Source organism: Pongo pygmaeus, chromosome 11 (genome assembly GCF_028885625.2).
Source record: "Pongo pygmaeus isolate AG05252 chromosome 11, NHGRI_mPonPyg2-v2.0_pri, whole genome shotgun sequence".
NCBI classification, from domain to species: domain Eukaryota; kingdom Metazoa; phylum Chordata; class Mammalia; order Primates; family Hominidae; genus Pongo; species Pongo pygmaeus.
Window position 1 is genome coordinate 118,545,806 of NC_072384.2, and position 23,910 is coordinate 118,569,715.

The 23,910-nt window shown below is 50.6% G+C and overlaps 1 protein-coding gene across 1 annotated transcript; it reads left to right on the forward strand.

Annotated features, from left to right (window-relative positions):
* The first annotated feature begins 1,588 nt into the window (after positions 1–1,588).
* On the forward strand, positions 1,589–23,534 carry RUFY4 (RUN and FYVE domain containing 4). The gene is made up of 13 exons (XM_054478868.2): positions 1,589–1,793; positions 1,924–2,001; positions 2,939–3,090; positions 3,192–3,298; positions 4,423–4,548; positions 4,831–4,937; positions 5,295–5,438; positions 5,868–5,937; positions 7,159–7,806; positions 8,494–8,600; positions 16,021–16,167; positions 22,165–22,275; positions 22,864–23,534. Exons 3-13 carry the CDS (start codon positions 3,045–3,047, stop codon positions 22,964–22,966), a joined length of 1,716 nt encoding a protein of 571 aa, XP_054334843.1. The 5' UTR covers positions 1,589–1,793; positions 1,924–2,001; positions 2,939–3,044; the 3' UTR covers positions 22,967–23,534.
* Positions 23,535–23,910: the final 376 nt, after the last annotated feature.

Below are 23,910 nucleotides of genomic sequence, written 5' to 3' on the forward strand. Positions count from 1 at the left end.
GCCCAGGTGATGGGTGCAGGCTGCTCTTCCCTAAGCCCCTGATGGGGGGAGTCCCGAGCAGCAGCAACCCCCACTGGAGCCAGAGTCAGGGCACACCAGCTGGGCTGGAGCTTAATCCCCACAGATAGAGGAGGGAGGGAGTCACAGGCGAGCTCCAGGCTCTCCCAAGAGGCCGCTCAGAAACCAGCTCATCTGATGCAGACACTCGTCCCCATCCCTGTCCCTGCCACTGTTGCACACCGGCACACACACCCTCCCCTCCTTCTCCCCTTGATCATCCACCTCCAGTGCCCCTGGCTCCTCGCTCCATCCCAGCCCCTCTGCCTGTCCCTGTCCCTGCCCACCCTCACCTGGCCCAACAGGCACCCCCACTGTGTCAAAGCTGGCTGTGTGGCAGGCGGGGAGGCAGGGACATGGGGTGAAGCAAGGAGACCCACCAACATCGAATCCTGAGGTCACAGGGACCTAGAGAGGAGTTACCCATCCCTGGTGACCCCAAACACCTCCTCCTACTCTCCCAGGAAGAAACCAGCGCCACACCTATACCAGGCATAGTGGTTCCCTGGCAGACACCTTCTCCAGAACAGACACCTGCCTCCCAGCTTAGACCTGGAGGAGGGCAGGGGGCTGGAGGACGGCAGGGGACTGGAGGAGGGCAGGGGCCTGGAGGATGGCAGGGAGTTAGAGGAGGGCTGGGGACTGGAGGGAGGCAGGGGGCTGGAGGAGGGCAGGGGCGGGGATCCTGGACAGGGCTTCAGACAGACTGAATTGGGAGGGCAAGAAAGAGACCAAGGGTGCAAAGTGAGACGCAGGGAACAGAGAAAGGGAAGGAATGAGGGAAAGACAGGGATGGGAGACAGGGACATGACAGGGGAGACAGAGATGGGGGTTGCAGCCTCTGCATGGGGGATATAGGGACAGAGGAGAGGGCAGACGGGCTGGGGCATCCCTTGTGCTGGTTTTTAGATGCGGTTCCTGGTGTTTGTGAAAACAGGCGTCCTCCCAGACCCCTGCTCCTCTGCCCCAATACTAGCCCCTGCAGCAGCCCAGCCTGGAGAAACGAGGACTCTCCTCGGCATGGAAAGACCCCAGCCTCAAGGAGGCAGAGCACAGCCAGGATGGGGAGCCCCAGCCCACCTGGGAAACCCGCCTGGCCCATTGCTGGGCACAGGATCTCACTGGTGGTCTCACATCCATCCTTTTGGGAATGGGATCAGGACTAGGTGGTCGGCACTGGTGACCAGCACTCAGGGGGACCGCACAGCTGACTGAGGTGGAGAAGGAAGGAGGAGTGTGGTGGGACCCTCGCCCTCCCCTCCCCACCCTGGAGCGCTGCCTCACAGCCCAACCAAGCGACAGGGAAGAGACAACCACAGCAATAGCAGCTGCGGAGCTCCATGGCCTCCCTCTGCCCCCTGGTGGTGAGAAGGAAGAAAAGCAAGAGTAAGTGCTGAAAACGAAAAGGAAACCAGCAGCAGTCCCAGCTACCACAACGGATCAGCCCCCATTTGGCCAACAGGTGACTCTACCCCAGGTCGGCCTGAGAGGACCCATCCCCCATCTCACCATTCTGCCCCAGTGACCTGGATCCTGCCTTTACCACTTCTTCCCTGCAGCGTCTTCGGTTCCCCCACCGCTGTGGGCCAGGTTCCCCCTCCAGGCTGCTGGGCTGGGACTGAGTCACTTCTTCCCAGGCTGTAAATCCTGGGACTGCTGTGCAAGGCAGAGTCACTAGGGACGGACTCAGGCAGCAGAGCCGCGTTCTCATGCCCCAGCCAGCCAGGCTCTCCTGGGTGAGTAGCAGGGAGACCCCTGGAACTTACGGGGATAGAAGGGGAGTGATGCCAGGAGCGGGGAGAAAAATGCATGGCAGAGATGAGGGAGAGGAGGAGACACATGGAGCCATTCATGGATTTCACACAGGATCTGGGCTGGAAGGGGCTGCCGAGACCATCAGTCAAATCTGTGGTCTACAGGTGGGGAAACTGAGGCTCAAGGAAGGTGAGTGATTTGCCCGAGATCACACAGTGAGCGTGTAGCCAGGCCAGGATGGAGACCCAGGTCTCTGGACTCCTGACCCGATCCTCCCTAAATCCATGCCCCACCCACCTCCCTCATTTACCTCCGTTTCCCTCTCCCCTCCCCTCCACTGTGTCCCACTGCTGTACCACTGCCACCCCACCCCAAACTCCAGCAGCCACAGCCCGGGAGGCAGGACACCTGGGTTTTCCACTCCATGCCTGGTCTTGACTCTAGGATCTCAGAATAAGGCCACCAGCTGTCAGGGCCACAGTGTCCCTCTATGGGCCCCAGGACCCATCGGGAGGAGAAGAGGATGAGATCCCCCTGGAGAGAAAGGCAGTATTAAAACCAGGCACCCTGCTCCCCACACACACGCAGCATCTGTTCAGCCCCAGCCCTGGGGCCGTGCTTTACTTCTGCACCCTCTCCTCAAAGAACACACATTTTCCATTCAGCTGGGGCCCAGGAAACGATGAGTGGGTGTCTCGAGGAGGATGAATACCCAGGCAAGGCTGGGGGCCCTCCATGGGGAACATGGGGACACTCCAGTCTAGTGTCCACATGGCATGAGCCCTCACGGGGTTGCTCACACCAAGTCAGGGCCCAGAACACAGCCCTGTGGACACACACACCTGAGTTCAAATCCTGGGTACCTCTGCGATGTTGGATAAAAGACTTACCCTCTCCAACCCCCTGTTTCTCCGGGTCTAAAATGGAGTTAATAACCTCCAGGATTATGTGAGGATTGAATGGGACAAGGACATCAAGTGTTAGCACAGTGTCGTCACCCAGGGACCGCTCAATCGGTGGAGGCCACACCATCATCTTCACACGCTGGCCTACAAGATAGAGCTGGGATTCTCCCCCTACAGGTAACTTGCTATGTCACCCGAGATAAGTCACTTTCCCTCTGTAGGCTCTGCGTCCTGCTTTGTGTAAGGAGAGAGCTGGGCAGTGAGGCCGAGGGTCCTTCCTGGGCTCACAGTCCAAGTCGCAAGGAATCACATCATTTCCAAGTACCCATGGCAGAAGAGGGAGCCATCCTCAAGGTCACCAAAGACCTAAGAGGTGAGTGTATCCTGAGAGATGTTCTGGGACTGAGTCGCGGGAGAAGTCAGGGTCTGGGAGCCCCTCCCTCAGCGGCCTGACATCTGCCATCTTCCCGGCAGCTGCCGTCTCTGCCATCCTCCAGGGCTATGGGGATGGGCAGGGGCCAGTGACAGACACCAGTGCTGAGCTGCACAGACTCTGTGGCTGCCTGGAGCTGCTGCTGCAGGTGGGACTTCTCCTCCCCTTCCCCATCCCTCTCCCCAGCCCCAGATAACTGGTGGGACATTCCTGAAAAATCAGGGAGAAGCCACAGCCCCTTTCCTTACCATGCACTGTCTCATCTCCCCCTCCCTCCTGACACCTAACCTCACTCTTGGAGTTTGTCACTGCAGCCTGAGAAGCGAGGTAGGGCAAAGCGGGGCTGGAAGGGACCCTGGCCTGGGGTTGGGACCCAAGCCTGGGGGCAACCCCCACTGCTTAAACCTTCAGAGGCATTGATGTCCTAGGGCTGGCCCTTCCTGCTGCTACTCAGAGCCCCAACTATGACCAGCACTGCTTTTATTGAATACTTGCTATTTGTCAGGCTTCGGCCTCTATATGCCTGGCTTTATGCAATCCTCACTCTGGCCCTCTGAGATGCTTGATGTCCACCCCCCAACACCCCGACACACATCTTCCTACTTCTCTGACTTCATCTCTTGCCACCCTGCCACTCATCTACTGCACTCCAGCTCCCCTGGCCTCTTGGATCTTCCTGGAGCACACCAGTCATGCTCCTGCCTCAGGGCCTTTGCAAGGGCTCTCCCCTCTACTTAGAATGCTCTTCCACTGGAATGCACAGCATACTTTCTCAGCTCCTTCAAGCAGGAAGGCTTTTCTGGGCACCCTAGATTTTCAACACACATGCCACACACGCCACACACACCACACACCACACATACACACACCACATTTTCCATTCTCTTTCCTGCTTTATTTTTTTCTCCGTAGCAGTCATCACTATCTAATATACTCGATGCTTTACTTATCTCATCTGTTTGTTGTCTTAACTCCCCTATCAAGATGTAAGTTCCATGAAGTCAGTTTGTTCATAGTTGTATCCCCAGAACATAGAACAGGGCCTGGAATATAGTAAGGGTCTCTGAATGAATGAGTGAGAACACTGAGGCTCAGGGAGGTCAAGCACCTTGCTCGTGGTCACACAGCCAGTAATGACAGGGCTCAGTCTGGATGTCAGGTGTGTCTGCAGGAGCCCTCTCCTCCAGCATGTGTCCCCTCAGCAAGCTAGAATGCAGGGCTTGTTCTAGGAGGAAGCATTTCTACACTTTCTTTGCCTCATTTTGGTTCTAGTTTGACCAGAAAGAGCAGAAGAGCTTCCTGGGGCCTCGGAAGGATTACTGGGACTTTCTCTGCACTGCCCTGCGACGGCAGCGGGGGGACATGGAGCCAATCCACTTTGTCCGTTCCCAGGACAAGGTATCCAGGGCCAGGCAGTGAGAAGGCTGATGGGGTGGGGGTGGACATACGCCTTCTCCTTTTCCCCCATCCTGCTCTACCGACCATAGAGCCCTCACCTGCTCTGCATGTCTCCTAAGCCCTGCCCACAGCACCCCTCCAGACACCCTTTTCCTCCCATGGCCTCAGGTCCCCCCCACACTTCCCATTGCCAAGCACTTCCAGTCCCCTCTCTCTGTGTTTCCTGGGCGCCCTTTGTCCTAATACCACCCCCCGCCCATTCTGCCCCTGTTCACTCTGCAGTTGAAGACCCCTCTGGGGAAAGGCCGTGCCTTCATCCGCTTCTGCCTGGCCCACGGGCAGCTGGCTGAGGCCCTGCAGCTTTGCCTCCTGAACCCAGAGCTCACCAGGTGGGGCTGCTGGGACATCCTCCTGCAGATGCCATCTGAGCCACTTTCCCTCCTTTGTAAAAGAGGCCTCCTTTACCCCCGACGGATGGCTTTCTATCAAGGACAGTTACAAAGAGAATCATGAAGGAAAAATCAAGGGAGAAAGGGCAGAGGGAGGTTGGAACCCAGGAGTCCTGGGAGCATCAGGGTTCTTGGGTCTCCTGCTCCTGAAGGGCCACAGCTCTGCCTGGGGAACAGCCTCATGACGGTGTGTAGTGGAGGCTGCTTTGTTGAGGTTGAGCTGGGGTGGCGGTGGTTGGGGCGGGGGGGAATAGCACCAGGGTCAAAGGCCAAGGGTTCTGATCACTGTTAACACAGGGAATGGTATGGACCCCGGAGCCCTCTGCTCTGCCCAGAACGCCAAGAAGACATCCTGGACTCTCTCTATGTTCTCAATGGGGTGACCTTCAAGTTGGACCTCCAGCAGCCAGACCTGGATGGAGCCTGGCCCATGTTCTCAGAGTGAGTGGGTGCAGCCAGGAAGGAAGTCTCTTTTGACACCTGGTCCCATGGCCACCAAGGGTCCCAGGCAAGCCCCAAGCCCTCAGCCTCCAGCCCCATCTGTCTCTGCCTCCTTTTGCTCCATGACTTTGGATCCTTCTAGCCCTCGATGCTCCCAGTGCAAATTCATGGCATAATGCTGCCTAGAATATGCACTCACTAACGACTTCCTGGGTGGTTGAGGTGGAGGGCTGGAGGATGAATGGCTAGCGGGATGCTGGGAGGGAAAGTACGGACGAATAGAGGATGGGATGCGTGAGGGTGGGTGAGCAGGAAGGAGGAAGTGTCATGGGATGAATGGGCGAGTGGAAAGATGGGATACCCTCCATCTGAGGACCAAGCCCAACACTGAAGAGAGGCCCAGGGTCCCCCTGCCTCTTTCACTTTCAGGTCACGCTGCTCCAGTTCCACCCAAACCCAGGGAAGGAGACCCAGAAAAAACAAAGATGCCCCAAAGAAGGTGCCTCAGCCCTGCCTTCACTCTGAGTTGCCTCTTCCCCATCTCCTTGGCATCCTCAGGTTGAGTAGAAACTGAGCTTCTCCCTCTGAGTGTACAGAGAGCCCTGACCCTACTGGACAGACAGAGCAAGAGGCCAGTGTGTGGAACAGGGGACTGGGGAGCTGCAGGGGAGGAGAGGGCTCCTATTCCTGGGGTGGTGGGGACACTGGGAGAGAAAAGGAACTCTAGCACCCTCTGCCAGAGCCACTGGGCCCAGAGGAGGAGAAAGTGCTATGAGGGGCGGGCCACTGAAAGCTTCAGGAAACAGATGAGAGGGACGCCCTCTGCTGAGTCCCCTGCACTGGACAATTGACACATGACTCAGTTCAGTTCAAGAAGCGACTAAAGACCCAGGTTGCCTGGTTGAATTCCAGCCCCACCCCTTACAAACTATGGTTCTTGAACAAGTTACTTATCCTGCCCCATAGGGATATTGTGAGGATGAACTGACAAAACTCACATCCAGCACTGCACAGGGCTCCTGGCTACACGCTCCCCGCATGGCACTGTGTGGTCACCGTCATTGTTGTTATCATCATCCCACAAGCACATTTTGCACCCCCACCAGCTTCCAGGCACTGGGTACAGATACTATTAGTTCTCTGGCCTGAAAAGTTCAGGGTCTCTTCGTGGAGATAGACCATAAAGAAAAGCATTGCAATATACAAGTTCAGTGTAAGTGACACAGAAATGAACAGAGGAACATGGGAGCACAGAGAAGGCTTCTTGAGAGGTCGCTCTTAGCTGAGTGTTGGTCTAGTCGAGATTTCATCACAACCCTAAAACTGGGTATTATCATTCCCATTTTGCAGATGAAAAAATTGAAACACGAAGTGTAGTTCAGGAGGAAGGATTAAAGGAAAGGAGTGGGAGGAACTTAGGGGGAACCAGATCAATACCCAAGACCCAGGTGCAGGAGGGAGAAGGATGTGGGCTGCGGGAAGGGACAGAAGGACATCAGGATGCACTGCTGTCCCTCACCAGACCAAAGCATGGCACTCAGATCACCTAGGTATTGCTAAAAATCAGATTTGGGGTTTGATAAATCAAAGCTTCCAGTGAGAGGACCTGGTACCTATCTATTTCGCAAGCTGATTAGATTAGTGCTGTGGCCTAATCTAATGGCACCAGGTCAGTGAATTGGTGCTGAGAGGGATGACTGGTTTTGGGTCCTCTCCACAGATCCCAGCCACATATGGAGGGCCCGAAAATGTCCAGATTGAGGACTCACACACCAGTCAAGCCGTCTGTCTGCAAGATGCACCGAGTGGACAGCAGTTGGCAGGGCTTCCCAGGTCCCAGCAACAAAGGCATCTTCCTTTCTTTTTGGAAAAGAAGGGGGAAAATTCCAGGAGACATAGGTACCCCCAGAGCATGTGGGAGCCAGGAGGGGAGGAGCTTCAGCTAGACCAGGAGGAAGCAGCCCCATGGATTGAGATCTTCCTGGGGAACTCAACATCCAGCACCCAGGGACAGGGGAAGGGGGCTATGGGCACTCAGAAGGAGGTGATAGGGATGGAGGCTGAGGGCACAGGGGTTCTTCTGGTTGCAAAGGGTCAGAGAACAACAGAGGGGACTCGTGAAAAGGAAGCAGAGTGGAGTCATGTCCAGAGGCTGCTGATGCCCAGCTCCAGAGGGACCATAGCAGGAGCAGTATCGGGGAGCAGGCAGAGGTCGGGGGGCTCTAGCATCCTAGGGGAGCCCTGGGTCCTTCAGGGACTCGCAACAAAGGAAGACTCTACCGTGGAGAATCCACAAGTGCAAACGGAAGTGACCCTTGTGGCCAGAAGGGAGGAGCAAGCCGAGGTGTCCCTGCAGGACGAGATCAAGGTGAGAACAGTTGAGCTCCACACCTGGTTATTCGCCCCTCTCTGACCTGGCCCACAGATGAGGGTCTGCAATGGTAGCCTGGGACCATTCCCTCCCACGGGTCTATTTTTATTGGCCCACTCAGGATTATTATTTGGGGATGCCTTTGAAAGCCATACATTCTTCAGGTCCCCCACAGTCTCCACCTCTCCCTATTGCCCCACACTAGACCCACTTTATTCAGCAATACTTCTTGCCCAGCCCCAGTAGGCATTGGAGTTTGAGATCCTTTCCCAGCAGTTCTTCCAGGCAGTCACTTCCTCTCTCCAGTTCCATATCCTCATGATGGTAAGTCTCTTCCCCAAATCTAAGTTCTACTGTTGCAGAGCCCACCTAGTTGCTCCTGTGGTAGATGCTTCTCCTGGAGGTCACTCAAGATTGTCACCAAGCCTCGCTTCAGCCTTCACCCAGGAACTTGCAAGTTTCTGAGTTTACAACTTCCACCCTTCAGTGAAGGAAGAAACAGTGGCCCAGGCTCACCCAGAAGCAGGGCCTAGGACAGAGCCAGGCATCGCAGCTCTCAGCACTGTCCCCAGCCCTGCCAGGGCATGGCCTGGGGTCTCTCGGGAATGTTGTTCAGGTCAGCCCCGGCACTGGGGTCTCTGCCCTTCTCCTTCAGCCTCCTTCTCCCTTCCTTCCACCCCCCAGAGCCTCAGACTTGGGCTCCAGAAGGCTGAGGAGAAGGCCCAGCGCCAGGAGCAGCTGCTGAGAGAGCAGGAGGGGGAGCTGCAGGCACTTCGGGAGCAGCTCAGCAGGTAACCTTGGCAACCCACAACACAGGGCACCCGGAGGTGCTCCCTGAGTCCTGCTGTCAATCACGGTCAAGCCAGTGAGGTCTTGTGAGAACCTCCCGTGCACCAGGCCCTGGGCTGGGCACACCTTCGGGATCTGAGGCCTGCAGGGCATTGCTCCTGATCCCAGGGCTCCACCCTCCTCCCCCCCCCCTCCCCGTGCATACCTTCTCACAGGTCTCCCAGAGCAGCCCCAGGAAAGGCCCCGCCTCCTGGCCTGCTTCCCTCCCACCCTCACTCCTACCTCCCTCTGATGCCTCCCCTGGGCAGCCCTCTCTCTTTTCCACCCTCTCTGCCTCCCTACTCCACTGGGCTTCTTTCTCCCATCTTTCTGTCTCCCTCTTTTACTCAGTTTCTTTGTGTCTCATTTGCTTCTTCCTGTTATGCCACCTCTCACCCTCTCATAATCATAGCTATCGTTTACTGAGCATTTACTATGTCCCGGGCACTGCTGTAGGTGCTTCTGCGTAACACCCTTATGAGATGAGTTCTATAAAACCCCCATTTTATAGAGGAGGAAGCTGAGGCTCAAAGATGCTGCACAATTCACCCACCATTGGCTAGTTAGCAGGGGAGCTGAGATTCAAGGCCTGCAGCTGACTCCAGAACCAGTGGGCTCAGACGCCCCCCTCAGGCAGCATGTCGGGTGCCTGCACTTCAGTCTCTCCGTTTCTCCTGCTCAGTGTCTCTCACCACCCAGTGTCTTCATCTTCCGTCATCCCATTGACCTCAGGGACCCACAGCATGCTGTCTGTCTCTACCATTCCCTCTCAGTCCTCAGTCTCTCGGGTCTCAGTTTCTCTCTCTCTCTCTTTCTTTTTGTAGAGACGAGGTCTCACTACATGGTGCAGACTGGTCTCAAATTCCTAGGCTCAAGCTTCAGCCTTCCAAAGTGCTAGGGTTACAGGCATGAGCCACCACACCCAGCCCATAATTTGTTTTTTAAAGTCTCTTCTCGCTGCAGAGATCTTCCGTGGCCTGACTCAGCCTCTCTGTGTCTCTCTCCTGTGGTCTCCAGGTGCGTCGGTCTGCCCACCTGCCCCTGTCTCTCCCTCCCACATGGGTAACACCTGCCCCAGGTCCAACAGACACCAGTCGGACCCCAGCAGAGCCTGAGTAGCTGTGATTCAGCCTGAATCACTGGGAAGCCTGCTGGCTGTCTGCTTCGCAGATGAGAGAGTCCCAGGAACCCAGAAACCAACCCAAAAGGGCCCCCAGGCTCCTCCCACTCCACACTCAGCTGAGCACACAGTGTGGTCGCAAAGGTTTCCATGATTCAGGGCCCAAATGACCATGGGGGTTCTGCCCACACGAGAGTCTTCAAGGGTTCAAGACAGTCTGGGAGGAGCAGCTGGGAGGTTGTAGAGAGATGGCCTGGCCCTGGCTGCTCCTTTTGCTGGGGGCCCTGTCTTACAGACCACAGTGCTCTGGCCACCTGTCACTCATCATTCAGTCATTCCACAAACACTCTGTGCACCCACTCTGAGCCAGGCCTGTCCTAGGTACGGGAAATCCTCTCACAGACAAAACAGGCCAAGTGCCTGCCCTCATGGAGCTTGCATTCTAGTGGGGGAGGCAATAAAAGTGATTAGCAAGTAAAGTACCTAGGATATCAGATTGGAATAAGTTCTAAGAAGACATAAAGCAGACAAGAGGAATGGGACATGTTGGTGTGGTATTTTACATTTTAATAAAGTAACATGGCCAGGGAAGACCTCCCTGAAAAGGTGACATTGACCTAAAGACCTGAAGGAAGTGAGGATCAAGCCCTTTGACTATTCGGTAGAATGTTCCAGGCTGCGGGAACAGCAAAAACAAAGGCCCTGATGGGGGACGGGCAGGGCAGATTCTAGGAACATCCAAGGAGGCCTTCCGGGCCCCAGTAGAGTGAAGGAGGGAGAGGATGTGGGAAAAGGTCAGGTGAGCCAAGAAGGCAGGTTAGGGAGAGCCTGCAAGGTCCTTGGAAGTGCCTTGACTTTGACTCAGAGGAAGATGGGAGCCACTGAGAGCTCAGAGGAGGAGAGGGACTTGACCTTTTTTAATGTCAAAAAGATGTTTACATGCTTTTTCAAATGCTTAACAATTAAATGGTTTTTAGTATATTCAAGAGTTATACATCCACCACCTCAATCAACTTCAGAACATTTCCATCTCCCCAAAGAAAAATCCTGTACCCATTAGCAGCCACTCCTTATTCCTTTCCCGGCTCTAGGCAACACCAGTCCACTTTCTCTATAGATCAGCCTGTTAGAGGCTGGCATGTTTTTTGTTGCTGTTGGTTTTTTTGTTTTGTTTTGTTTTTGTTTTTGAGACAGAGTTTCGCTCTTGCTGCCCAGGCTGGAGTGCAGTGGTGACATCTCGGCTCACCGCAACCTCCGCCTCCTGGGTTCAAGTGATTCTCCTGCCTCAGCCTCCCGAGTAGCTGGGATTACAGACACCCACCACCACGCCCAGCTAATTTTTCGTATTTTTAGTAGAGGTGGGGTTTCATCATGTTGGCCAGGCTGGTCTCAAACTCCTGACCTCAGGTGATCCACCTACCTTGGCCTCCCAAAGTGCAGAGATTACAGGCATGAGCCACGGTGCCCGGCTTGATGTGTGTTTTAAAGGCCCCTTGGAGCTGGCCTGTTAGCCGGCAAGCTGAACACAGGGAGTCCAGTGAGGACCCTGCCATGCAGTGGAGAGTAGGGGTGCTCAGACTGGGCTGGCGGCATGGAGCAAGGAGCAGCTGCTGGGCTTTGGATGAAGTGTGAAGTAGAACTTCCTGAGGAATTGGATATGCTGTCTGAAAGAAAGACAGAAGTTGAGAATGACTCTGAGCTTTTTGACCTGATCAGCTAGAAAGCTAGAGTCATCATTAATTGAAGTGTATAGGCTGTGGGAGGGCAGGTTTGTGGGGAAAGTTCAGAGCTTGGTTTTGAACACGTTATGTTTGAGATACCTGTTAGACATGTCAGACGGGGGCCGCTGGGCAAGCAGTTAAGTGTGGAACTCAGGAGGGAAGTGTGAGCTGGGAGATCGATCCTGGAGTCCTCAGAGTAAGGACGGTGAGTAACAGCTGACCCTGAGCCTCAGAAGAGGACGTGCTACCCTGATGCCTGGGAGCCAGGGAGCTAAGGACAAAGCTCACTCCCGGGAAAGGAGCCCGTGGGCATCAAGCTGGTGAAGAGTTCCTCAACACAGAGAATAGAAGTGCCGAGGGACCCATTCATTCTGTGGACATTTAATATGCTTCTACAATGGCCATGAGCAGGTGTGGTGAACAAACTTGGCCCAGCCTGCTCTAGAAGACATGGGACAGATAAACAGATAGCAATCCAATGGCCATTGGATGGATGCTAGGGAAAAAAAGGCAGGGAAGGGCGCAGAGAAAGACAGGATAGTCATTCAGACTGGGGGCCAGGAAGTCTTCTCTGAGGTGACATTTGAGCAGAAGCCCCAACCACATGAAAGACTGGACCAGGCAAATATCTAGTGAGAAGTGCTGTGGCCAGGGGAATGGCCGGAAGACATGCGTTTGTGGACCGGCAGGCCAGATGCATACGGGGTGTGGCTGAGCAGAGGAGAGAGGGGCAGAGCCGGAACCAGGGACCTCAAAGGCAGAGTGAGGCACTGGAATTCTTCTCTGTGCTACCAGAGTCTGGGGCAGGGTTTAGAGCAGGGGCGTTTCTCCGTCTGACTTCTGTGTTTAAAGGCTCACTCAGGTTGTGGTGTGGAGGACAGTGGAAGGGTGGTAGAAGTCCCGCACAGAGCACAGGCTGGGGGCAGAGGCGAGCCACAGCCGACCTGAAGGTGGCAGGCCCCGGGCAGGCCCATGGGGCTGCGAAAACGGACTTTGGGCTGAGACATGGGGCTTCCAACACCCACCTCACAGCTTTCTAGCTGTGGGCCCCTGGGGACAGTGGCCTGCCCTCTCTGGGCCTCAGGTCCCTGATTTGCAAAAGGAGACGGTGGGATAGCTAAGGTTCCTCCTCCCAGCTCAGATGCTCGTGGGGCCATCTTTCCAAGCAGGTGGGTGTCCTCTGCGCTGGGAATAAGACTTCGAGCAAAAGAAATTAGGACAAGCATCAGCCGAAGTGGTCCTCAGGATGGGGAACTAGGCAGATGTCACATGACCCCCAGCCCCTGCACAGCAGCACTGAGCTCCTTTGAGGCCTGCCAGTCTCCGTCAGCATCCTTCCCTCCCTCCCTCCCACCTGCTGCCCTCTTGGCACCAGTGCCAGGAATCACTGGTGATCAGGGCCTTACCTGGGTGAAGGTGTAGGGAGGCAAAAAGAGTTTTGATCTGGGCTGGCCTGTGTCCAGATTTCTGCCCCCTCCACTCATCAAGGTGTGTGACCCCGGGCAAGTGTCACCCCCTCTCTGAGGTTCTACTTTTCTCTCTTGTAAAATGAGGATTATATTATCTGTCCCCTAACATTGTGAAAACTAAATGAATGAGGCTACAAAACACTAAGCTCAGGCCTGGCATATAGTAAGTGCTCAGTAAACTAATTCCTTCCATGTCCCCTCGTGTGCTAGGAGTATCCATCACCCCCTGATTAAAATACTTCAGGGGCTCCCCATTTCACTGAGATTGACATCCACTTTTCCTGGGCCGCTGACAGACAGCTCAGGTCCTGCCCACCTCCCCACTCTTCTCTGCCTTCCCTGCCCCCCACTGCCCTTTGTGGCAGCCCAGATTCACTCATCTTCTTTCAGTTCCTCAAACAAGCTCAGCTCCTTCCAACTTGCAGACCTTTGCATGTGCCCATGCCTGGCTCTATATTGCTGACTTTTCATCTTCTGGGTCAGCTTCCATTTCACCTTGTCTGAGAAGCCTCTCCAAGAACCCTCCCTGGTCTCTGTCTTCGCCTCTCCTTTGTCTCTGTCATAGCACTGAGTTTAGTTATTTTACGAGTCTATCATTTATTTTACCCCTGCCTCAAACACTGTAAGATTCATAGGCTCTGCTTTATTCCTGGCAGCTAAACATCCCTTGGCACAAAGTAGGTGCTAAGTAAGTGTTCTCTCCCACCCCAGAGACACATGTACACACCATGGTGATCACATTAAGGGCCCAGGATCACAGGGCAAGTAAACTGGCTCAGGAAAATTAAAGTCAGCAGCTAAGAAATGAGGTGCCAAAAGACTAGAATGTTCATTAAAATTAAAAACATGGCCCTACTTCGTGCCTGAGCACCAGAACGCTCTTGGGGTTGCAGTGACTGAACTCTTTGGAATGTCAGTGGCTGGGCTGCTGACAGTTTGATGTCATGGCCCACCCAACTTTCTTCCCTGCAACACGCTAAAAGGGGGTGTTTTAAAATTACATGTTCAATTCATTGTCAAGCCTCTTGCAAGCCTCTTCCGCTCAAACACGCTCAAGCCCCAGGACACACACTGGCACAGACACGTACATGCATCCTGAGCACCAGGACTCTCACTCCTGCCACCTGCCATTGCAACGCCCTCCCAGCTGAGCCAGGGGCCTCCCAACTGAGCCAGAGGCTGGGCCCTGGAGCCAGGTCTTTTTTATTTCCAGTCCAGTGGTCTTCTTGGAACCTTTCAGAAAACCACTACAGACAAAAAGAAAAACCAAGAGTGGAGCTGAGAAGCCACCAAGCCCAAAACTAAAACAAATTTAGGAAAGCCATATTTTTACTATTACTTTTTTAATTGAAAAGACAAGGTAACATAACTTTTTTAAATATTTTAAAGCAAAACATCACCCTAAATCCTTCACTGCTCCCCTTCCACACACAATTATTTCCAGCTGGGCACCAACCATCCAGCCTGAGTTCCCAGGCATCTGCCTTCCCTCCAGAGAGCTGCCATGATGGTAAACACACCTTTCAAGAAAGTTACGTTTTAAATGGAAATGTTTAAAAACAAAGCCGGGAGGAGGAAATGTTGGCTCATCCCCTCCCTCTAAAGGAACACTCAAGGCAGGGCCCTGTTTTCATTTCTCTGAATGGTTGGTGAGGAGTCAGTTCGTAGGTGTCAGGCCACACACAGTGTGCAGTTCAGTGTGTGGTGTGTGCATTGTGTGTGTGTGTAAATGCACACACATTGTGTGCATGTTGTGTTGTGTGTCTGCATTATGGATGTCTGTTGTGTGTGTTGTGCAAGTGTGTGTTTATATGTTGTGTTGTGTTCTGTTTATATGTGTGGTGTGTGCATTATATACGTGTTGCACTGTGTGTATTGTGTTGTGTGTGCGTTATGTCTGTTGTGATGTGTGATGTGTTGTGGTGTGTGTACGTATTGTATTATATGTATAAAGTATATGCATGTAGCATTGTAAGTGTGTCTTCTGTGTTGTGTGTATGTGTTCTGTTATACTATGTGTGTATTAGGGTGTGTGTTGTGTTGTAGGCATGTGTGTGCTGTGTGTTGTGTATATGCTGTGTTGCGTTTTGTGTTGTATTGCATGTGTGTTGTGTTGTGTATGTGTTGTTTGTGTGTTGTGCGTGCATGTTATGCATGTGCATTGTGTTGTGTGATTGTGACTGTGTGTGGTGTGTATGATGTGTTGTTATGTGTGCATTATGAATGTGTATGTAGTGTTGTGCTGTGTCTGTGTATGTTGTCTTGTATGTGTTGTACTGTGTGTTTTGTGTTGTACACATATGTTGTGTTTTTGTGTTGTGTTATGTGTATGGGTTACGTGTGTTGTGCATATATTGAGTTGTGTGTATGTGTTATGCTGTGTGTTGTGTATGTGTTGCGTTGTCTATATGTGTTGTGTGTGTGCCATGTGTTGTATTGTGTGCGTTATAATATGTAGGGGGTGTTGTGTGCTATGTGTTGTATTGTGTGTGTTATAATACGTAGGGGTTGTTGTGTGTGTTGTCTTGTGTGTATATGTTGTATGTGTTGCGTATATGTGTTCTGTTGGGTGTTGTATCTGTTGTTATGTGTTGTATTGTGTGAGTGCATTGTGTGTGTTGTATTGTGTTTTGTGTTGTGTGTACGTGTTGTGTTTTGTGTGAATGTTGTTATGTGTATGGGTTACATTTGTGTTGTGTTGTGTATATGTTGAGTTATGTATGTATTATATTGTGTGTTGTGTATATGTTGTGTTGTGTGTATGTGTTGTGTGTAGTATTGTGTGTGTTACAATGTGTGGGGGGTTGTGTGTGTTGTGTGTATTGTATATATATGTTCTGTTGGGTGTTATGTCTGTTGTGTTATATTGTATTATGTGTATGCATTTTGTGTGTGGTGTGTTGTGTGTTGTTTTGTGTGTATGTGTGTGTGTGTGTGTGTGTGTGTGGACTTCAGCTGCCAGGGGCATCACCAACGTCTCCCATGGGCTCCCTATCTGGAACAGCCTCAGCCTAGCTCAGGCACAAAGGCTGAGCTTTGCCCCCTGAGAACTTAGTCTTCCTTCTGTACCCAGGTGTCAGGAAGAGAGAGCTGAGCTGCAGGCACAGCTGGAGCAGAAGCAACAGGAGGCTGAGAGAAGGGATGCCATGTACCAGGAGGAGCTTGGAGGGCAGCGGGACTTGGTCCAGGCCATGAAGAGGCGGGTGTTGGAACTGATCCAGTAAGGACGGGGACAGTGGGAAAGGGGAAACAGATGGGGGAAGGGTAAGGGATGTGGAGCCTGGAGCGTGAAAATTCTACTCCACTCACAGCTCCCAAGCAGGGTTCTAGACCTTCTATATAAGCTAACCCTTCTGTTTCTTTTAGCCACTCCCTGCTGTTATCCCCATTTTACAGAAAAGGAAACTGAGGGTCAGAAATAAGGCAGACTTGGCCACGCGCAGTGGCTCACACCTGTAATCCCAGTACTTTAGAAGGCCAAGGTGGGCGGATAATGAGGTCAGGAGTTCAAGACCAGCCTGGCCAATGTAGTGAAAACCCATCTATACTAAAAATACAAAAATTAGCCGGACATGGTGGCACGTGCCTGTAGTCCCAGCTACTCGGGAGGTTGAGGCAAGAGAATAACTTGAACCCGGGAGGCAGAGGTTGCAGTGAGCCAAGATCACACCACTGTACTCTAGCCTGGGCAACAGAGTGAGAATCCATGGAAAAAAAAAAAAAGGCAGACTTAGTCATCTAGGACACATAGTATATAAATTGTATAGAGTCCCCTGAAAATAATGCACACCCCCACCCAGACCCACCCCCACATACACACACCTACTAAGGTTAGGGAGAAGAAAGGAACCATGGGTTGAGAAGGAATTGGGAGAAGGAGGAAAAAGACACCAGGGAGAACCCAGAGGTGATCACGTGTCCTACACCTGCCTGCCCACGGGACTTCCTCAAACCCTGGGCCTGTGGACCTGCCCTGGGTCAGCTGTCCTAGGTTCCAGACGCTGGGCTCACCAGGGTCAGCTCCAAACCACTAAGCTCACTGAAAGATGGGGAAGATGCGGAAAGCATAGTTCCTGCCCTTTAGTTGAGTAGAAAGAGAGTTCACATACATATGTTATCCTGTCATACAGTTCAGGAAACAGGAGACCAGTGGACTCAGGTTCCATTAAAATTTGAAGGTTGCTAAGGGTTTTTTGTTTGCTTGTTTTTTTTTAACGGAGTCTCGCTCTGTCCCCCAGACTGGAGTGCAGTGGCGCCATCTCAGCTCACTGCAACCTCTGCCTCCCGGATTCAAGCGGTTCTCCTGCCTCAGCCTTCCAAGTAGCTGGGACTACAGGTGTGTGCCACCATGCCGGGCTAATTTTTGTATTTTTAGTAGAGATGGGATTTCACCATGTTGGTCAGGCTGCTCTTGAACTCCTGACCTCAAGCAATCCACCCAGCTCGACCTCCCAAAGTGCTAGGATTTCAGGTGAGGGGTCATTTAGAACTAAATCCTCTTACACAATATCCAAATGGTATTAAGGGTGAGAAAAAGGAGACATCAACTTGGAAATGACAAACAAATAATTTAAGGAATAATTCCTCCAAAGAATTTACTGTCAACTGGGAGGAAAAGACATATAAAAAGTGAAGTATTGACCTCATGAAAGAATTTAAGGTAGCCAACAATAAAAGACATATATATATGATTGTTAAAGAAAACTAGAAAATTAAATGGAACATGGCTGGGTGCAGTGGCTCACAGGCCTGTAATCCCAGCACTTTAGGAGGGCGAGGTGGATGAATCACCTGAGGTCAGGAATTCGAGACCAGCCTGACCAACATGGTGAAATCCTGCCTCTACTAAAAATGCAAAAATTAGCTAGGCGTGTTAGTGGGCACCTGTAATCCCAGCTACTCAAGAGGCTGAGGCAGGAGAATCGCTTGAACCCAGGAGGCGGAGGTTGCAGTGAGCCAAGATCGTGCCACTCCACTCCAGCCTGAGTGACAAGAGTGAAACTCCATCTCAAAAAAAAAGAAAGAAAGAAAATTAAATGGAAAATATAATAGAAAACAAAACGTATATATCCCCAAAGTGTTAGGATTAGGGTTAGCATTAGAACTCAACACTGAGCATATTGGTAGCAGGATCTAAAAGGGAAAGACAGAGTGACTAAATCTCACTTCCCATCCAAAGAAAATATACTAGTGCATCAGCACTAGTTTCCCAGTGCAAAGGTGATTAATCACAGGTTCTCAGGCAGGAGACATTAAACTATATAATACAATGTCCCTGGCAGAAGCTTATGGAAAATACGACCCTAAGCAAAAAACGAAAAGAAAAAGGAAAAAAAAATAGCCACCAAGGTTGACTTCTGCATCAGGATGGTGGACTGCCCACATCTTATCTATTCTCCATCCTGAAATTTCTCTAAAATGACTATAAAAGACTAAAACTTAAAACGGAGAGAAAAGTGGAGGAGCTAACCACAGAGGAGAGATTTCAGCTAATTTCCAGAAGTTGGAAAATGGATGGAGAAGTGGATACTGTGTGAAGCCCAAGTTTTTTGTAGGATCCAGAGATCCCAGAGCCACACATGGCAGAAGTGAGATGAGAGATAAAGTCATTAGAAAGAGCAATCCATACCTGCTGCCTTCTGCCTGCCTCTCCACATGCAGAATATCCAGCACTCAGGGGCCTATCTCCCAAGCAAATGATCAAAAGATCCTTCACTAAAGGAATTCAAGTGCCCCAAATAAAAGACCAGTTTGTCCTGGAATTTGGGTGTCTGGTTGTAGCAGGTAGCTCCCTGCCCAGTCCCCACTAAAGGGAAGCCACTAGTCAACCATTCCTGTCCACTATTCAGAGCTCTAAACAGATTTTATTGCCTCTTTCTTACACATAAAATGACAACCAAGGATCCCCAGATATTTGAGGAGAGTCTAGAATATAAAGGGAAGAGATGAAGATAAACAAAGGAAAAAGATCCATCTTCCGTGAAACAGGATGCTATAAAAAGCATCTGTCAAAAGATGAAAAACATTCTTGGAAATTAAAAATTAAATTAAAATTATGATCACTGAATTTTTTTCAATTCACTAAAATGATTAGAAGAGAAAGATGAGGCAGTCCCTTAGAAGGCAGAATAAAAAGCATAGAGAGATGGGAGTCCGGAGAGAAATAATTAGACATACAGATAATCAGTCTCTGAGTTCCAATGTCCTTTCTAACTGTGAGGAGAAAAACAAATGAAACACAGCAAAAATTAAGATGTGAGGGAATTCCCCAGCTCTGATGGACACAGGTCTTCAGATTTGAAGATTTCACTGAGCAAAGAAATGAAAAACAAAACAAACAAAGCCCACAATTAGATACATCATTATGAAATTTCAGTAAGACAGTTAAGGAGAATGTCCTAAGATTGTCTAGAAAAAAAGACAGATCACCTATAAAAGAAGTAGAATCCAACCACATAAACAGTCTATGGTGCAATTCTTTTCAAGTTCTGAGAAAAACTGACTTTTGCCCTAGAATCTTGTTTCCAGACAAACCATGAATTAAGTGGGGGAGGTGGTGGAGTAAAGACATTTTCACATAGACAGATTTCAGAAAATTTGCCTCCCACATAGCCTTTCATAGGAAGTTAGTTGAGGATGTGCTCCAGAAAAACAAGGAAGTAAGCCAAGAAAGGAGAAGATGTGGAATTCAGGAAATAAAAAAAATAGCTCTAGCCTAGGAGAGAAGAAAAGGGAATTCCCAAGATGACAAGTGGGCAGCAAGCCCAGGGAGCAGTCAGTCTAGACTGTAGCAGAAGGACCAAGGACCCAGGAGGAAGGTTTCTGGGGAGAAAGGGAATCAAGAGAGCACCTGAAATGATGAAGAATTGGGAGGAAAATAATATGTTAAAGGCAAGTAATGCAAGGAACAAAGAAAGGCAATTAAAAACTCCCAGAAAACCAAAATCCTTCCAAGAAGGAAAATGTTATAGAAGACATCTCAGCTCTTTGGGAAGAAATATGTATATATATTATCTAAGAATGTAAATATTATTCATTAATTTTTTCAATGTTAGAATCAACTTAAAAGCAAAGCACAGAAAGCAATTATGTAATTATAGAAACAGAATATAAATGCTACCACCTTAACAATATTATGTATAGAATAGAATCCAATAGAATGTTCTATAAAGGTTGTATATTTATGCTGTCCAGTATGGTAGCTGATAGTCACATGTAGAGATGGAGCACTTGAAATATTGAGCTGGTGCGACTAAGGAACTAAAGTTTTTATTTTATTTATTAATATTTTAATTAAATTAAATGTAAATAGCCACATGTGGGGTAGTGGCTACAGTTTTGGATGCTGTGAGAAAAGATGGCAAGTTAGAAGGTGGAGTAAAGAGGTGAGATGAAAGGAAGAGATGCTGCATCATCATATTACAGAACAGGAGACATAAGGATACTACCTATAGTTAGCAGATGAAGAAATAAATATGTGAGTACATTCTTTAAAAATTACAATGGTAGGCTAGGCACGGTGGCTCATGCTTGTCATCCCAGCACTTTGGAAGGCCAAGGCAGGTGATCTCCTGAGGTCAGGAGTTTGAGACCAGCCTGGCCAACATGCTGAAACCCCATCTCTACTAAAAATACAAAAATTAGCCAGGCGTGGTGGCACATGCCTGTAATCCCAGCTACTTGGGAGGCCAAGGCAGGAGAATCACTTGAACCCAGGAGGCAGAGGTTGCAGTTAGCCAAGATCATGCCACAGCACTCCAGCCTGGGTGACAGAGGAAGACTCTGTCTCAAAAAAAAAAAAAAATTACAATGGTAGCCAATAGAGGAACCAAAAATAGGAATATAACTATGTTAGGAGGGTGAGTTAGTGAGGATGGTAATAAATAAGCTAAATCCTCTGATGTCAGAGGAAGGAGCTCTATAGAGAATGTTCTCTATTGGTAAACAAAGGAGATATAGGAGCATATTACTTAAATTTGGAAGTAATTTCAAGGAGAGAAAGCAAAAAGATGTCAGAAATGGTTTGCCACTGAGAATGAGAAAGAGAGGGGAGGCCTTTTGATATGAGCACTTTTGTATGATTGTATTTTTAAATCATATGCATGTTTTATTTTGATAAAAAATTAAAACAACCTGTCTTCCTAAATATCCTTACAAGAGGGAGTGAAGGTGGGGAATGGTGGTTCATGCCTGTAATCCCTGCACTTTGGGAGGTTGAGGCAGAGTTCAAGACCAGTCTGGGCAACATGTCGAAACCCCATCTCTACAAAAGATTAGCCAGGCACGTGCCTATAGTCCCAGCTACTCAGGAGGCTAAAGTGTGAGGATCACCTGAGCCCAGGAGGTAAAGACTGCAGTGAGCTGTGATCATGCTACTGCACTCCAGCCTGGGCAACAGAGTGAGATGCTCTCAAAAAAAAAAGAAAAAAGCAGTGAAATTAGTTTTGCAAGGGCATACATGTAAATAAATACAAGACAGTTTGTACTAAGTGCCAGATAAGAGACAGTAGGCAAGATGTGCTGTAAGTGTCTGGAGCAAGAAACCCCAGGGGTCTCTGTGATCGGGGAACACTCCTTTGTGCTTAAATAATGGGTCCTTAAATCATGGGTCAAGGTTATTTTGGGCGAAGAGGAGGCCAGGTGTCAGATGCATTCTGATCTCTTGTATATGTCTCTCACTGTCTCTTCATTTCTCTCTGTCTTTCTCTGGCCCCTGTGTCTCTTTCTCTATCTCTCCATCTGTCTCCATATCTGTCTCTCTCCCTCTGTCTCCATTTTCTCTGTCTCTGCATCTCTTTCTCTGTGTGTGTCTCTCTCCCTCTATATATCTCTCAACTTCTCTATGTCACTCTCTGTCTCTCTCCAATCCTCTGGCTTTCTCTCTCTCTCTCTCTCTCCCCCCTCTCTCTCCCTCTTTCTCCTTCTTTCCACCCCCTCTCTCTCTGAGTAACCATCTCGCTCAGTCCATCTTGGTATCCCTCTCCATTGCTGTGTCTCTGTCTTTCTGCATCTCTGCTCTCATTCCTGTCCCTGCCTCTGAATCTCTTTTTATTTCTCTGTGTGTGCATGTGATTCCCTCCATCACCCTCTCTGTCTCTCTCTTCCCTCTCTGTGTGATTCCCTCTGTTCCTCTCTGTCTCTCTGTCTGGGTCATTTCCCATTTCTATCTTTTGATCTCTGTCTCTGTCTGTGTCTCTTCACCTTCATCCCCCATCAGAGAGAAGGACCACCTGTGGCAGAGGCTCCAGCATCTCTCTTCCATGGCCCCTGGGTGCTGCGTGGCCTGTAGCAAGATCTTTGGCCGATTGTCTCGGCGGTATCCATGCAGGTAAAGGGAAGGGCACAGAATCCTCCCTCTGGGACAGCCCAGTTTCCACCAGCTAACAGCACCTACCCACCCCAGGGAAGGGAGGGACACAGGAACTGGGTGTTTATAAAAGGCCACTTACAGCTGGCCACTCATTCTACCACATCTGGCTTCCAACACTAAGCGGAGACATGAAGGAGAAGAGCAGAGGGGTCAGATAAGGAGTGGGGCCCGGGGGCGGGGTTGGGTCCCCCTCCAAGAGCCGATTGAGAAGTGGGCCTCTCATCTGGAAGGGAGCATCTGTACAGCGTAAGCTGCTCCCCATCCTTCCTCTGTGAGCACAGTGCTAGGACCAGCCTTGGGAGAGAGGAAAGTGAGCCACCAGGAGAAGCTGTCATGTGGAGGTGGAGGCTCTGGAGGGGTCGGGCATCAGGACACCCTTCAGGAGAAGGGAGACCTCCTGAGACAAACCAGGGGCATTCCACTGGGAGATGAGAAACAGATGTCTCAGGTGGACCTGAAGATACTGGAACTCCATGACCTCAGCGCCCACTTGGGGAAGTGCCAGCTGCAGAGGCCGCCCCAGGCTTTCCTGCCTCTGCTTTCCAGGCTCTGCGGAGGCCTGCTCTGCCACGCTTGCTCCGTGGATTACAAGAAGAGAGACCACTGCTGCCCGCCCTGTGCCCAGGGAGGAGAAGCCCAGGTCACCTGACCAAGACCAAGACCAGCCCATGACTGGCCTCCCACCCGCCTGCCCATCCCACTCAATCCACTCCCTGCCTGTAGCTCTTCCCAGCCCTCTTGTTTGTCCAGTCCTAATTCTAGACACTGAAGATCTAAGGCACCAGCACTTCTGTGGGCAGAGTAGGGTATGGGAAGTGGTTCCAGCCCTGCAGCTACCACAACGAGCTAGGTGACTTTGGCGAAGCCCTCAGTGCTCAGGGCTTCTTCTCTAATGTTAAGAGTCGGGCCCCATCCTCTTTAAAGTCCCTCTGGGCTCAGCAAATCCATGACTGTAGATAAGACCCCAGCAGCCCTGACATTTCTCCTGCACACTCCCCACTCACCTAGCAGGGGTGCCCACCCTTCCTGATTCACTAGAAGTGAAGCCTGCGCTGTCTTGGACTCCCCAGCAGCTTCCTGTCTGGAGTCAGCTTCAGGGATCTGTGTTTGTGTTGCTGTGTTTCTTTTTATGTTTATTGAAGTACTACTGACATATGATAAACATCACAGAGTGTACAATTTGATGTTTCGATTTTAATAAACACCAGTGAAACCATCTTCATGAACATATCTATCCACCCCAAAGTTTCCTTGTGCCCCTTTGTGGCCTCCCTCCCTTCCCTTCCCTCCATACCTAGGCAAACACTGATCTGCTTTCAGTCACCACAGGCTAATGTGCATTTTCTAGAATTTTATGTAAGTGAAATCATACAGTATGCCCTCTTTATTGCCTGCCTTCTTCTGCTCAACTTAATGATATTGAGATTTGTGCCTGTTGCTACATATATCAAGAACATATTTTATTGTCGAGTGGTATTCCACCCCATGGATATGCCACAGTTTGTCTCTACATTCACCTGTGGATGGACATCTGAGTTGTTTCCAACTTGGGGCTATTACAAATAAGATTCACATGAGTATCTGCTGACATAC

Excerpts from the sequence above, each read along its gene's own strand:
- RUFY4 (XM_054478868.2), top strand. The coding sequence starts at position 3,045 with ATGGCAGAAGAGGGAGCCATCCTCAAGGTCACCAAAGACCTAAGAG. Across the intron at positions 4,549-4,830 it reads TTGTCCGTTCCCAGGACAAG|TTGAAGACCCCTCTGGGGAA; the intron begins GTATCCAGGGCC and ends TTCACTCTGCAG. Across the intron at positions 16,168-22,164 it reads CGGGTGTTGGAACTGATCCA|AGAGAAGGACCACCTGTGGC; the intron begins GTAAGGACGGGG and ends ATCCCCCATCAG.